General features: G+C 40.2%; 1 protein-coding gene and 1 long non-coding RNA gene across 2 annotated transcripts; one reads left to right on the top strand and one right to left on the bottom strand.

The window, feature by feature from the left end:
* The first annotated feature begins 49 nt into the window (after nt 1-49).
* Nucleotides 50-5204, top strand: LOC121504795. The gene is made up of 3 exons (XR_005991483.1): nt 50-131; nt 3034-3120; nt 5119-5204. It is a non-coding gene; the product is annotated as an uncharacterized LOC121504795 (long non-coding RNA).
* Nucleotides 4091-7548, bottom strand: six7 (SIX homeobox 7). The gene is made up of 3 exons (XM_041779856.1): nt 7141-7548; nt 5106-5269; nt 4091-4456 (listed from the first exon to the last, which is right to left on the bottom strand). The coding sequence occupies exons 1-3, from the start codon at nt 7546-7548 to the stop codon at nt 4246-4248; spliced, it is 783 nt and encodes a 260-aa protein (XP_041635790.1). The 3' UTR covers nt 4091-4245.
* Nucleotides 7549-15282: the final 7734 nt, after the last annotated feature.

Here is a 15282-nt window from a genome sequence, read left to right as displayed (position 1 = left end):
GTTCCTCCTCTGCTTCCGCTTCCGACCGTTGAGCCACGAAAGTAGAAAATGAGTGTCATTTCCGACCGCCATCTTTTTTTACTTCAGGTGTACAAGCAGGTTGTTTTGGAAGAAGGTGCCAAAAAACGTTGGTAAGGATTGTCAAACGGCAATAGTGAGGGCTGCAGCTCATTTGTCTTAAGAAAACATGCTAGCTAGCTAGCATATAAATAACCTAGTTAAACGGTAAATTTGGCTTTAAAACAAGCTAGTCCAGGAACTTGTAGCTACATTTCCAGCAGTAGTGAAAGCTAGCTGGTAAAAGTAACGGTACATTTAGCAGCTAGGGCTAGACTTAGAGTTTAATGGAGAATGTGCATTTGACAGAATTCAAAGTAAGTATATGTTTTTTATGTTTATGGTTTTCTAAATTGAAGGCTATAAGTGATAACAGTGAGAATTGTGACTTGGTTAGGTACATACAAAGGTCTACGGGTTAGGATAGATGTGGAGACATTTTTGCTTTAACAGTTCAGAGCTGCCAGCAGCATCATTAACTTCTACAATACATGAGCGTTATTAATGGTACTGGTCTTGTTTGTGTTGATATTTGTCAGACATGTGTTTTTACTGCCAAAAATGGGAGAAAAATTAATTTATGTGGTTCTTGTGTGAGCAATAAATTTATGGCTGTGGCAGCTTTACATGGAACTTTCCGGTGTAGCTAGCTATGGAAAGACAAGATGGAAAGTATCAAATTTTGCTATTTGTACTGTCACAGTTCAACTGCAGATGGAAGAAACAGCTGTTATTAGCCAGTATTAGCCAATAGCTAGGTTGTTTCGTGTTGAAATTTAGCCCCAGCAATACTCAATATCTATTTTCCCTATAGTGGAGAATGGATCTTGTTGAAATAATATTTGCATTTATGTAGATGTTTTTTTAACCATGAATATCAGGTAACAGGATGATATTTGTGATGAAACACTTTGCGCCTCTTACCCTGAAAATGATACCAAAGACATGTGGCTCTTGATCTGCCATCTGTTTGTACAGTAGACAGAGTAGGATGCTGGGGAGAGAGTGGCATGCAGGAAAGGGAGCCACAGGCAGGGGTGAAAAGAAAGTAATTACATTTACTCAAATTACTTTAAGTAGGTTTTTTGGGTACTTTTGAGTACTTTTTGAAATCGACCATATCACATTCCAAAACAGCAAAAACTGTAATTTTGTTATCTCAGGGTTAAACACTTCTGAATTGATTTTAAGTCCCAATGTGTAATTTTAACTCCATTCTGAGTGAAGTGGTCTTCATTGTTGGAGTTGACAGTGTTAATCCACCAGTGTTAGTTCAGCTCAGTAGAGTCATTGATCTAAGCTTCACCCCCTGTAATTTCAAACCTGGAGGAAAGTGTGGTCAGAGTTCCCCATCATACCCTTGAACAGAATGTTTAAATGTGTTTAATATGTATTTGATTGTGTATGGCTGTCGACTATTGTAGAGTAGTTCCTGCTGGCATTCTTTTGGTCATGTTTCCAGTAGCCTATACTGTTTTTGTTTTTGTTGTTAGACACATTTGCGCTATGAGTGAAGTTGTCCACTGGGTCAGGGCCCCCCGCCTATGACTTTAAAGATGCATAGTGCATTAGTATGCACTGCCTAGCTATGGGGTTGTCTCTCTGCTTTGTTCTTCCAGAGGAGATCCACCTTACCACAGATTCTCAAGCGTGACTGCAGCTCTGTCATACTGTAAAATATTTAACACTTTAAAAGTGTAGTTTAAATGTAGTGTGGACCAATATAGACGGTTTTACAGTTCCATTTAATGTATGAGTTTAATTAACACTATCAACTTTTATCCCTTTACCTACTGCCATAGCGCCGACGCTATGTTTAACATGTCCATAGTATTATTACTGTAACTCTGTCAAAGTTTGTCCTATCAGGTGTTGGAAAGCTGGGAATTGTGGTCATGCACACATATATGGCTCATTACGGTACTCGCAACCGTATGACATGGGCATTCATAGCAAAACACCAGTTTTGTATTTTTCTTCTTTTAAACTGCTGACAATTCCATATAATGTGCAATAATCATTAACCAGATGTTGAAACGAAAGGTTCAAGTACTCCTGGGAAAAAAGGGACCAAAGCTCTCAGACTTACAGCAATAATAATAAAATATGTCCAAATCGCCATTTTAAACTCAGTAGATAAAGGGTTAAAGACCTTTACCTGAACTTCATCTCTTTCTTGTTGTTATTATCAATAAGGAAAGATCATAATTTACCATACAGCTCCTCGGTGTCTTCTCAGTACTTGGTGTTTAAAGTAAGCTGGAAAATGGAATATCTTTTACTAAATATACTATTTACAGACCAGTACTTTTAGTTAAGTAAATTTTTACCAGAGTAACTGTACTTTCACTTAAGTTAAATAGTCATGCTAAGCCACTGCCTCCCAGGATTTTGCTTATTTGAGCTACAGATTGTGGCTACTACAAAGTATAGTGGTTCTTAACTGGTGGGTCGGGACAAAAAAGTGGGTTTTTCCATATGAAAATGAGCCTTAAAATGCTTAAAATTCATTGAAAGCTTGGTTCTTCATATTTATTATGTAACAAATTTCTTATTAAGATATGAAACTTACATTTTAAGCTCTAAAATAAGGATGGAAAAAATTGCAAAATTGAAATGCTTTTCAACTCTGTGAAAAAGACAAAATAAAAGAAACAAGGACGGCTTTGTCTAACATATTCAATGGAGTCATATTAAATAACATGCTGAGTCAGTATATCTTTGGATAAAAATAGGCTCATTTATTTACATAAAACATTTACAAAATACATCTTTCATTGATATACAGTATCAGTATGAGTAATGATGGTCATAAGAAATACAGCAAACAGTAGGCCTTTTAAATGTGTCACTCCTGAAATGAGCAGGACACAATCACACCAAACCAGATCTCACTATTCTCAAATGTAATAGGCACACTGAGTTCAGACCGATTAGTGCTTTACATTCTCGCTGTTCCATCTTTTCTGTTTTCAGCTCCTGCGGGATCTTCAGAGCAGCTCAGGAGCTTGTGGCGAAAAAGCTCGACGGATTCCAAGCAGTTACCAAAAGAGGATTGAACAGGTAAAACACAGCTGGTGACAAAATACTTTGTGCTTTAGCAGCAATTGTGTATCATTACCTACATAAGGTTAATCAAGTCTACAGTCATACTACTGTTATTTTAAAGTATATAAAAGAATGATGATGCCTTTAGTTCCTTTTAAGGCAGTGAAATGAGTTGAAGCACTCAGCCACTATGTTTACATGCACATTAACACCTGAGTTCTCTGAATAACATCATATACGTTAAAAGAAAGGGCTGCACAAGCAGAGCTAGAGAGCATTTAAACCTTCAACCAGGACCAGGAATTTACATTTCAGTACAATGCTAGTAAAAATCAAATGATATTGATAGTTGTTTGAATACCATGGCTGTAGAAAGAGAAGTCTTAGGCACCCACCCAAAGGATTCATTCCTCTCCTATGCATCTTTCTGATGAAATAAAGTTCCTGAACTTTTGGATACTATTGATCATTACATAGACAGGTATAAAACATGTGGTATCGAAAATAGTACTGAAGGACCAAGAATCTGGCAAACCTGTGATGCTAATGCTGATGGTGTGTTCTATGTGTCAGACAATAACAGTGTTTAAGGAAGACCTTCCATATCGCTGTAATCTGATATGCTTAAGTTAGAACTGTGCATGTAAATATAGTTACATGAGTTAATAGCCTACTCAAGGCATTGTTCATTGTGTCCTCACAATTTCCATACATTTGCAATATGTAGTTTATATGATAACTGTTTGAAAATGATCTATCCAAAATTAATTACTGAAACCAGTTCAAACTTAAAATTAAAATGCACATTTCTAAAGACCATAGGCTTTATCTCTATAAATACTTTGAATGAGGGTTGTTTGAAGAGAAGGTACCCGTTCTATATTTGTCTGTCAGCCCTTTTCAACGTGTTCAGCAGTAAACTACTTAATGTAACAGTCAAGGTCTCGTGCTTTTAAGTGCATGTTGTTTTTGAATTTTTATTCCCTTATAAAAGTCCACTCAGAGCCACATCAAATAGCCCCATCGTCATCCTCCTCCCACTGAGAACACCTCCGGCGTGTTCGCAGCCACCCACAATCCAAGTGTCTTTATGAAAAGTCCGAGGACAGGCGCTTGAGGGTTCTGTCCTTGAAAAGAGTCTCAAGACTCAAATTCGCTGTCACTGCTGACGGAGATCTCTGGGGTTGAGGCTCCCGTTCCTCGGCGCTCGTTCTCTGTGCTGCAGTCGCTGGCCTCGGGGCTGCCCAGGTGGCGAGGGGAGGGAGGCAACAAGTGGGGGTGATGGCGACGCTCCTGGTGGGAGCCGTCAAGGGAGCTCTCAGATGGCAGGAGGGACGAATCCTGCTGCAGTCTGGGAAGAAACAGAGGAGAAGGATGAGGTTAACATCCCTGATTTCTTCTTTTAAAGAGTAATTGTGGCTCTTAAGCAAAGATGTTGGTGCAAATATTTTCTTTCAATACATATCTTGTCAATATTCCAGTTTAAAACTTTTTTTTGCAGCAGAGATTTTATGCTCACACATCATGCAATCATTCAACTTTTTTTTAAGAATAATTTACAGAAGCTACTTCTTTCCTCATTTTTGTGTTTTCTTAATGAAATTGAGACAGAAATAAAAATGATCACTTCTTCAATACAACCATTCATAATCAATTTGCAATATGAGTCAAAACAATCACAATTAGATGTTTTTTCAACATTGATCAGCCAAAGTTTGATCCATTTTGTTGGTTTTAATATAGAATGAAATATTGCTTTGTTTGTTTAAAAATATGTAACATGAGGAACTTGAAAAATAATTGCATATTAAATCACAATTTTGGTTGAAAAATGCAAATGCAAAATGCATGCTTATTTCTATGAGGGCAGATTGAGATTCAGATATAATTTTCTACGTCTTTGAACAAAAATGATTGAAAAAGATCAAATCATGAGTAACTTTGACCTTGCCTTTCTTCTTATCTGAATCAAACATAGCTTGTGTTGTTTTCTGACATACCTGTTCTTTGCAGATGCAGCGCGGTCTCTCTGTCGGCGGTTCTTGAACCAGTTGCCAACCTGCGTGGGTGTGAGTCCTGTGGCCTGGGCGAGGTGGCGTTTCCTGGAGGGGTTTGGGTAGGGGTCTTGGAGGTACCACTCTCTTAACAAGCTGCGGGTTCTTTCCTGGAGAACACATAAAACACACACATGCTTTATTAAATTACCTTCTATTAGATTCACAGGTATGCTTTCTATCAGTCCTTTTTTCTGTCTTCTGATGCCTATCACTTTGAAAAGACACCATATGGTGTTTTGATATCATCCTATTAAACCGCAATAATCTTATCACTCTCATGCAATGTCCAGTCTAATCTTATTAGACTGGATTTATAAATAGATGATCACAATGTTCATTAGAAGTATATATAACAATATGTACCCACTAAACTGGATCATGCTAAGGGGCTTAATGGGCTGATTGGAGAGTTTAAAGATTATCCACACTTATGAAAAAATACTCAGCCCTGCCACATGAGGGAGATCACGCACAAATCAACAACATGCTCTCCATCACAACACCTGACTGAAAATCTAGTAAAGACATCTTTAGTATGCCTATTCTCTCTTTTATAATTAATATTTATATTTTAGCATAATTTAAAGTTAGGATGTGTTTTTTTTCATCTACTGACATTGTTACGTCAGGATACTCATCAAGTTATAAAAGGATGTTTTATTCATTTGTAGCACATGAGGCTTGCAGCCGATGCACTGAATGTGTTGCTCTTAGTTAAAGGTTGATATATTTGCTCCTGAATAGCACTGATCATGCAGATGGATGACATTAGACAACAGAATTTTTTCCACTAAAAAAAGAAATAAAATATTACATGCAACTTAAATAAAGCTATTGGATGGCCTGGCTTTTGCAGTGTCATCCATTAAGATGTTAAAAATAAAGGAAATAAAAAGAAGAAAAATAAATCAGAAGTGACCATTTGAGGTAAATAGAATAAATATAGGCCTAGTAATGGTTATAATGTCTAATAATGATTATAATACAGGCCCAGTAGTGTATAGAATAATTAGGTTTTCATTTTTAGAATTATACCTAACGATGCATCAAAATAATAAAGATTAAATTAAACTCATGGATGGATACTGTACAAGAGCCAGATTTAAAACTAACTATGATAGGTCGGGTATTTCTAGAGCCATGAAGACTTTTTCTTTTGTGTTTAGCATCTCTTTAAAAGCATGAATTGTATTTGATGTTGCAGCAGGCCTCCACGCTAAAACTAGTTCAGTGGACTCCTGGGCAGAAGGCAGGAGGATAACCGGCTCTGACTATTATCATCTTAAGAGCTCAAAGACCAGGCGGCTTGATGCAGCAGCGGCAGGTTAAAAAGCACCTTATCTGGAAGCAGGTGACGGCCAGTACACGGTTGTTTCACCCTTAGGTGAAGGAAGGCAATCGCCTGAGGCCTTGTGCTCCAAGGGGCCTTTAGATATTGTTGTTATAGATGTGCAGATATGAAATGCATGTCCAAAATGACTTCAGCCTGAAGTCTGAATGAGTGTAAGGGTTCAGAGTGAATAAAACAGCATCAGATAGTCCCTAAATGTCTTCATATCAAGCAAAGTAGGTAGATCTCTACAGGCTTATTGAGACAGTGAATTTGTGGGTTGTTATGTGGTGGCAGAAGAGTACTAAAAGTAAGCATGTGTGTTTTATAAATGCCTAGAGACATGTTGAAGTATTTAGATGAAATAGGTTTGAGTGGATGAGGAGGTGCTGCTGGGTATTTATATCTCAGATCTGGGTCTATTTTAGTTCTCTAGTTTTGTCACCAAAGAAAAGCTACTTCAAAATATTTTGCTCTTGGTATGACTGCGTTTATCTAAATAGGAAATGATCTCATCTCTGTTTGGAGTCCAGACTTTAAGATGTCATGGCATAGTATCAAAACCAAATAAATAATTCGAATAATTCAAAATTGCTCCAAAACAGAGCCACGCTGGTTGGATATACATTTAAAACGGGCTGGTTTTACCTTGAAGCAGTGGGTCTTCTGTTCTCCGTCCCAGATTGTTCGGGGAAGGGGGAACTTCTTACGGATCCGGTACTTCTCCACGGGACCCAGCGGCCTCCCCCTCAGCCTCTCGGCCTCTCTGTAGTGCGCGTCCAGCCACAGGTCCTGCAGTTTGGCGTGAGACTCTCGTGTGAACCTGTAGCTCTGCAGGATCTGATACAGAGCGTCAAAGTTTCCTCCGTGGAACGCCACAAGCGCTCGCGCTCGCATCACGGACTCGTGTCTGTTCAGCGCCTCGCCGGCTGAGCCGGGTACGGCGGCCGGGAGGGACCACAGGAACCTGCCCAGCCGCTCGATATCCCCGGTCTCCTCCAGGTTCTCGCAGACCCGAGCGACCTGGTCCGGTGTGAACATTGGCAGCGGGAACATATCGGCTGGTCTCCTGTCAGCAGCTCACTGAAGAAGTTCTGGAAGGCGCGTGAAGTGATGCATCCACCCGTGCGTAAAGCTCCGCGCGCTCCTGACTTTGATTTTTTGCGGGTTTATTGATACTTTGAGCGTCTGTCAGCCGCCTCTCTTATGTAACTCAGGCTTTCCTGATACCTCAAATGTCTCCGAGAAGCCTGTGCGCGATGGCGGCTCCAAGTTTCCAGAGTGACTCGAGCCGAATAAAGAAAGAGGACAAGGAGTCAAACTGTATTTATAGCGAGATACAATTAGCATCTCTGTGGTTGTTTTGAGAAGGATTATACGTCCCGGCCATTAGCTTCTTAGTGGGGGGTAGTGTGTACAGAGGTGACTGGCTGATCAGCTTGTTTGGCTTAGCCCGAGGATACATTGACTGCCAGGATGACTTCAGTGAGCAAACAAGCAAAGATAGGTTATTTAATAGGTCGGATCTGAAGATGGAGCCCTTCCTCAGGAGGGGAGGATGGTGGGAGGAAATAACTCTGGCTTTATGAGAGCAAGAAAAAAAAACAAATCACATGCAAAAAAAGCAAGAAAACAAATAATCTCAGCTGTGATTTTTTTAAGCAAGTGAAAACTTTGCAGTTCCAGTTTTGCCACACTTTGATGGCTCCTGGTCATGCAAACCAATATCACATGTGCCTGACATTTGGCCGAGAGGACACTCGAGGACATCAAGCTGCAGCGATCCCCCTCCCAGTTAATACCCACATAATTAAAACAGACATGTTGCACCCATAGGCGATATCCTCCGAGACGTCTCAGGGTTGAGACATATGAAAATGCCCCGAGACATAAATGCACGACAGTGCACTTCCAGGACAAGGAATTAATGATGTGCTGCTTGCTTCAATCCCTCTGATCTGCAGCTCATTAATCAGTCTCAGGACAAATTTCTTATTAATCAGGTTAAGGATCCCAAAAGCATCTGTCATCCATATTTACAAACATGGAAAACTTCCTCTGCACATCATAGCCTAGAGGGGTAATATGTCTGCCACATAGGACAAACATGAGTGGATAAAAGTCTGAAAGCGGAAATTAAACATGTGAAGTTTTTCATGTTTCTTCTAAAGCAGATGATAATGAGCAGACATAGATAATTCCCTGCAGTGAATATGGGGCTTTGCATAAAGGTTGCAGTCAGGTGAAGGATGATCCGTCCACAAATCCGTCTACAATACAGATATGAGCCGACTAGACAAACAATGCTAATCTATCATCATCAGGAGTCCTAACGTGTAGCTGTGATGACTGTGAAGTTTCTGTGCATCAAATATTTTATGTACCTTTTAATATGCAGAGGTGATCTTTCAATGCAAACCAAAAATCAAGTTACATTATTTATTTTAAATATTTTTGAAAAGTCTCTTAAAGGCCCTGTTTACAGCTTGTATTTATGATGAACGTTGGGCATTTAGATAGTAAGTGACTGCTCTTAGTTGTGTCCCTTCTATGCATTAACATTACATCTTCAGTGATGGCCAGACATCGAAAATCACTCCCCCTCCTCTAATGCGAACAACAGCCCATATATCATTTCTATCGCTCTATTGCCTTGGATTGGTATCCCTGCATGCTGGGTGCAGTGAAGCTGCTGGTAATAAGAATGAACAGGGCCGAATGAAGGGGGTTGCAAAAATGGGGGCAGGTTAAGAGGCTAGCAGTGTCTCTTTTACCAGTTTTTCCCCCTCATTTTGTCTTAACCTCCAGCGTTCCAGCATCCTCATATGAGGACATTACATTCTGAGTTCCCTGCACAATTACTACTATTTGTAGTCCTGATATTACATGCAAAATTTGCCAAGAATTTTCTTAGTAAGCAAAAAGAAAGTCAATCTGGTACAACTGTCTAATTTCTAAATTTGTTATAAGGCATCTTAATCAAACTAGACCTTTTGCCAAGGTCTTTAGTTCAGTCCTTTATTATGTGCAGACCTGCAGGTTCAGTCGGTACGGACAGCAGTATTAAGCTGCCTGACCATCACACCAACAAAGGCTGTATTGTCATTGCATTCAAATACATGTACTTAAACATGGAGTTTTCCTCCCTTTTACAGCTATTACAGCCTCCACTCTTCTTGGAAGGCTTTCCTTAAAGGTTTTGGATCATTTCTGTGGGAATTCATCCTGTAGAGGTTTTATGAGATCAGGCTTTGATGCTGGACAAGAAGGCCTGGCTCACAAAAGATGCTTGATTGGGTTGAGGTCAGGGCTCTGTGCAGGCCAGTCAAGTTCTTCCACACCATCAAAACCATGACTTTATAGTCATTCTTAGTGCTCTGGGGCACAGTCATGTTGGAATAGAAAAAGCACCTTCTCCAACCTGTTGCCACAAAGTTAGAAGTGCAGCGTTGTCCAAAATATCTTGGCATGCTGAAGCATTTCGATCACCTTTTACTGGAGATAAAGGGCCAAGTCCCAAATTGTCCCTCCTCCATCAAACTTCATAGTTGGCACAATGCAGTCAGGCAGGTGACACTTTCCCAGTATATGCCAAACCCAGACTCACCCACCTGACTTCCAAACAGAGAAGCTTGATTGGTCATTCCACAGGACACGTTTCTACTGCTCCACAGTCCAATGTCAGTGCTCTTAACACCACTCCATCTGATGCTCAGCATTGGACTTGGGAATGTGTGGCTTGCATGCAGCTGCTCGGCCATAGAAACCCATTCCACGAAGCTCCCACTGCACAGTTTTGTGCATTAATGCCAGTGGAAGTTCAGAACTCTTCAGCTATGGAATCAGCAGAGCGTTGGTGACTTTTACGCACCATGCGCCTTAGCAATCATAGACCTTGCTCTGTGATTTTACATGGTCTTACTCTTTGTGGCTGAGTTGGTGTTGTTCCTAAACAACCATAGTTGACTGTGGAATATCCAGCAGGGATGAAACTTTACGAACTGTCTTATTGTAAATGTGGCATCCATCACAGAACCACGCTTGAGTCACTGAGCTCTTCAGAATGATCTATGTAGGATCACAAATGTTTGCAAGAGACTAAAGGCTAGGTGATTGATTTCTACACCTGTGGCAATAGGTCTGACTAAAACACCTGAATTCAATAATTAACAGGTGTGGCCAAATATTTTTGTCCACATAGTGTATGAAGCAATGTTCATTTTATGTGTTCCCATGAAATAAAATAAAAATAAAAGACACATCTTCTATGACTAAATATCCAAACCTCAAGCATCATAACTGATCCAGATTTACTACTACTGCTGCATGCTGGGAGAAGCTTCCTGCCCAGAACTTGTTTGTTCTCAGTTAATGCTCAATCGTTCCTCAAAGTTTAAAGAAAATCCATCTGTAGTTTTTTTGTAAACCTGCACACTAACTGAGAACAACTCAAACCAAAAATAGAGAGGTTATAAGCTCCAACACGCCATAACAATCATGAATAGAAATTTCTGTCTGTCCAGCAGCCTGAAACCAGACTTAATTCCATTTAAATTAGTAAAGGGAAGCAGAAAATTTGCACGTTTAAGCAGCTGGAATTAGCTTATATTTACAAAATAAATGACTTTAAGCATTTAATCAATTAACAGAACTGTTAATATTCTGTCAGTCGACTAATCCTTTGAGTAGCCCTGATGGAGTGAGTTTCCAGATTTGCTCTTCAGACTCTGCTGTTGAGTTTGTGGTATAGAAAGCGTTTAGAGTTACTTGAGAAGCAGTAGGCACTCATTTGATACGTGTTAGATCCTAAATCTAGATTAAACTACCATGTGGGATCTGCAGGGCTAATGTGTGACTGTGGGTGTGTGTGTCACAGTCTCCTGCACAGAAGGGGAGAAATGAGCTCAGTGAAGATCATGCTCACAGTTAATCTAACCCTTCCAAGGTTCAGACACTTACCGCCACTGACCACCACACACACACGCACGTAAAGACTCACCTTCATTACGAGAAATCCCCCCACCCACCCACCCCGACTCAATCTGTTTAACACTTCGAGGGCAGACTGAACCAAAATCTGCTTAAGCGCTCCCAAGCCGTTAGAACAGGATGAATGATAAGATGGTGATGGGATGAACAGATGATGGATCTGTTTGGAGAAGGGCAGGAGGTCAGAGAGGTTAAATATACCACTGATCTTTGTAAAATAGAGCATCTGAAGAGTTTTTAAGAAGGCAACATGCAACATCACTAATGTTCAAATGTTGTTTGGTGTTGCAGCAGAATGTTTGCTGCACTTGGAGTCCATAACAAATTTCCCCAAGGAGCCAATCAAGTGTACCTAATCATTGGCGATGCATGGTATTGGATTTTTGCAACTATCCATTATGCCGATATTTCCAAACTCATTTTAGCCGATACCCATAGCAACATATACACACCTTTTCATAATAAAAACATCAAGTTCTCTGAGGCTGAGTGAAACAGAGCTGAGAGAGGAGCAAGGGAGTAGACAGTCAGGTAGTTTTTTAATGTCTGAGGCTTCATTCAAAATGTTCAGGGCTCACAGTGGGCGTCCTTGAGCGTGTGGCGCCCGAGGCAATCAGCTATACCTGATAGAATAGATGTAAATTTTACCATTATTTAAGGCTTATGCGTTATTTTTACTGTCAGTTTATTGGCTGTAAAATATCTGCAGAAATTTTCATATTTACCGATACGTATGTTTTACTTTGAAGCTTTTATCTGCCAGTACAGACATCATGCCAATATGCATCCCAACTAAATACAAAAGACAAACACCTGCAACTTCTATTTGTTAATGCCCACATTATGTGCCAATAGCCAATGCTTTATGACACAGTGTTAAATCAAAACGTCTGAGCATCCCTAGAATTTCCCAGTCACTGTTGTTATTTCACTGTAGACTGAAGCCAAAAACACACCAGCCTGACAGCTGCATCGTGTCATATGACCCACCTCAATTGCCATGCCTAATACACACCAGTGGCAGTGTGTCAGCAGTAAAACTTCCCACTAGCCACTGCTGGGTTGGATGCTCGATACCACAGCTGAGAGCCTGCTCAGGGCTCGCCTCCTTGGCTCAACGTTTAAGTGAAAAAACGATAAGAGCAGTGGTATTTCATACGCAGCTGAGACCTCACACTGATTCTAACCTCAAACAGAAGATGGCACTAAATTTCTGCTTCCTTACTCTCAAATAGAGCTGCTACTAAGCAGCCGAGACATACAAATGTTCTCTTAGGAAAAACTTCTGCTACGGCCAGCTTGCGGTGGGAAAAGAGCAGTATTGTAAGTAGGGATGCATACAGTTAAACAGTTTAATTTGCTTATCACATTAGCTGGCGTGAGATTTATGAGTCGGTTAGACTAATTACCTAAAAAAAAATTTTATAAACACGGGTTTGAAATCCCAGTCTATTATGCTCTTATTACTGTAATGAGCCTCCCGCCACTAGAAGCCGCTGTTGCTTCAGTTAATAGCCGCTGCTTTCCTGTCTGAGCTTTCCCCTGGCACTTCACCAGATGTAAATATGAGAAGCTTACTTTCTTGTGTGTAGCAGGAACAGCACAGTATGACAGTTTTTTTGGTACTAAATGGAAATAAAGTGGTGTGTGGACTTTCAAGGGTTGAACTTGTTAGCTATGCCCTACACAGTATATCAGGCTCACATCACACCTGCTCATACAATGACCTTTTGATGAATTTGACTGTTTTCTAAGTATTTTCTCCTCTTTAAACTAGTTGGTTAAACAGAATTTAACTTGACGTTAAGCCAAATTGGGGAAATACATCCCTAAGAACATCCTTAGAGTAAAATGACGTGGTATGTTGCATCCAGGTGCATGTAGTTGCCACCAGTGTCGGTTTGTGCATAGAAAAAAAATATCAATCAATCTTTGTTTGCATAAGGCCACTTTGTAACCAAAGTAATCTCAAGACACTTTAACAAAATCCATCCTATTAAAGGGCATGAATGTCAACCAGACCAGACTCATGTTGACAGCTCTCCGCCTAAGCTGTGCTGGGGTTTGAGAGGGCTGGTAGGAAGGGTAGGGGTGGGAGAAAAGCAGGAAGAGGAGAGGGACAAGAGAAACAACAAAACAACAATTGAAAGAAAAAATTGCTAGATCATTTGGGCCCACCTTGGATGGTGCAGGTGTGTTTTTAGCTTGAGGGTTCAGGGTTTAGTTTTGACTTTATCATGATGATTTTGGTCATATTTTGCATACACTTCCCCACTCTTTGAGGATTTATGTCAGCCAGCCAAGGTTACTATCAGCTGTTAACCTTATTGGCCATTCAAGTAAAAAAAAAAAATTTTTTTGCAACAACATTTGGATTAGTTTGGACATAACGGTGTGATATTAATGGTGCAACCAAGTACTGGCAAAACTTAAACTACAAGTTTCAAGTAGGTATTAAGTACAGATTAGAGCTGACAAGTGATTGATATCTTTAATCGCAATCAATCTCACAGTTTCTCTGGTTTATGGCAATTAATCTCACCTTTTTTAAATTCCACCATTTGCATTCACAATTCTCTGTTTCACTCTGGATTTTTGTTCTGCCCTTTACTTAAGATAAGTGACTTCTGATATGGATATAGACCCTCTTTTATTTTGACAGAAAACAAGGAACTTTAGGTAGATTGAAGATTGTGACATAAGCCTGACCAGAGCACAGAAAATGAATTTGTTATGGATTAAAAAAGGAAATAAGGGAACAGGAAAAAGTGAAATACTTGATAGGACAAGGTGCAGTTGACTTTAGACTTGTCCACTGAGCTGTTTGTGAGGTTTTTAAACAGAAATGACACATTAAGGATCAGTGGAAACCAAGCCTGAGTAATGTGTGCCTAGCGAAACTGGCATTTCTATATTGGCAGCCAATTTAGGGAGATGGTAACCAATTAGGACAGCAAAATATGCCCCAAAGTTGATCACATTTGTAAAAGAAGTTGCTCATGTGGTTCTGAGTCAATGAATGACAGTCACTGTGAATAAAAAGCAACATAAACTCCCTCGAGTGTTTGTTAAAAGTGCAGCCAGCATTGACTTTATATCACCTGTGTCTATTGAATTAAGGGATCCTCCGCTCTCTCCTCCTCTCACCACACAGTGACGAACGGAGACGCAGCTTTTACCGTGTGTTTGACGATTACCCCGGTGTGGGCTGATGGGTTAAGCTAACACACGGTGTGAAGGAGACGAGGGGGGGGGGGGGGGGGGGGTGGACCTGTCTGAGAGGATACAGCTATTCAGTTGCAAATGAGCTTGTAATTAGCCCTTACACATTTGCCTGGGGGAATTAGTGTGTGTGTGTTTTAACCCATTTTCCTGAGAATAGGGGTTGACAGTGATAAGCAGATAATACTAATTACTTCTCCTCCCAATTGCTTGTTAATTGTGCTTGGTGTGGATTTATACAGCATGGTAATACCCCTCACTCCCCACACACACACACACTGATGCATGCCCCCCGCTTTGCCTCTTGGCAAAATCAACAGGTCATTTCTTAAGTAGGAGACCTCTGCTTAAGCCTCTAATTAATTATGCCGAGTGGAGTTCCACCTTTTAGGTGCGTGTTAATTTGTAGTTGCTAACTAGAGTAACATATTCTCCTGTTTTAGATTAAAAACTATACCATACAGCATAGTAACGTAGTGCCATCTCCACTGTTACAGCACTGTTGAATAAAAATGTTTCTAATATGAACAAAAGAGGCATTGGGCTGCTGATTTACTGGCTTGTCAAAAGCTTTTGAGA

Source organism: Cheilinus undulatus, linkage group 22, assembly GCF_018320785.1.
Source record: "Cheilinus undulatus linkage group 22, ASM1832078v1, whole genome shotgun sequence".
Lineage (NCBI taxonomy): Eukaryota > Metazoa > Chordata > Actinopteri > Labriformes > Labridae > Cheilinus > Cheilinus undulatus.
Note: the sequence above shows the minus strand (reverse complement) of the source record. Positions and strands in the feature narration are given on the sequence as shown.

What these genes read in the sequence shown, in the direction of transcription:
- six7 (XM_041779856.1), bottom strand. Translation starts at nt 7,548, where the DNA reads ATGTTCCCGCTGCCAATGTTCACACCGGACCAGGTCGCTCGGGTCTGC. An exon ending in AGAAGACCCACTGCTTCAAG is followed by an intron (nt 5,270 to 7,140) that starts GTAAAACCAGCC and finishes TGTGTTCTCCAG; the next exon opens with GAAAGAACCCGCAGCTTGTT. An exon ending in GCTGCATCTGCAAAGAACAG is followed by an intron (nt 4,457 to 5,105) that starts GTATGTCAGAAA and finishes GTTTCTTCCCAG; the next exon opens with ACTGCAGCAGGATTCGTCCC.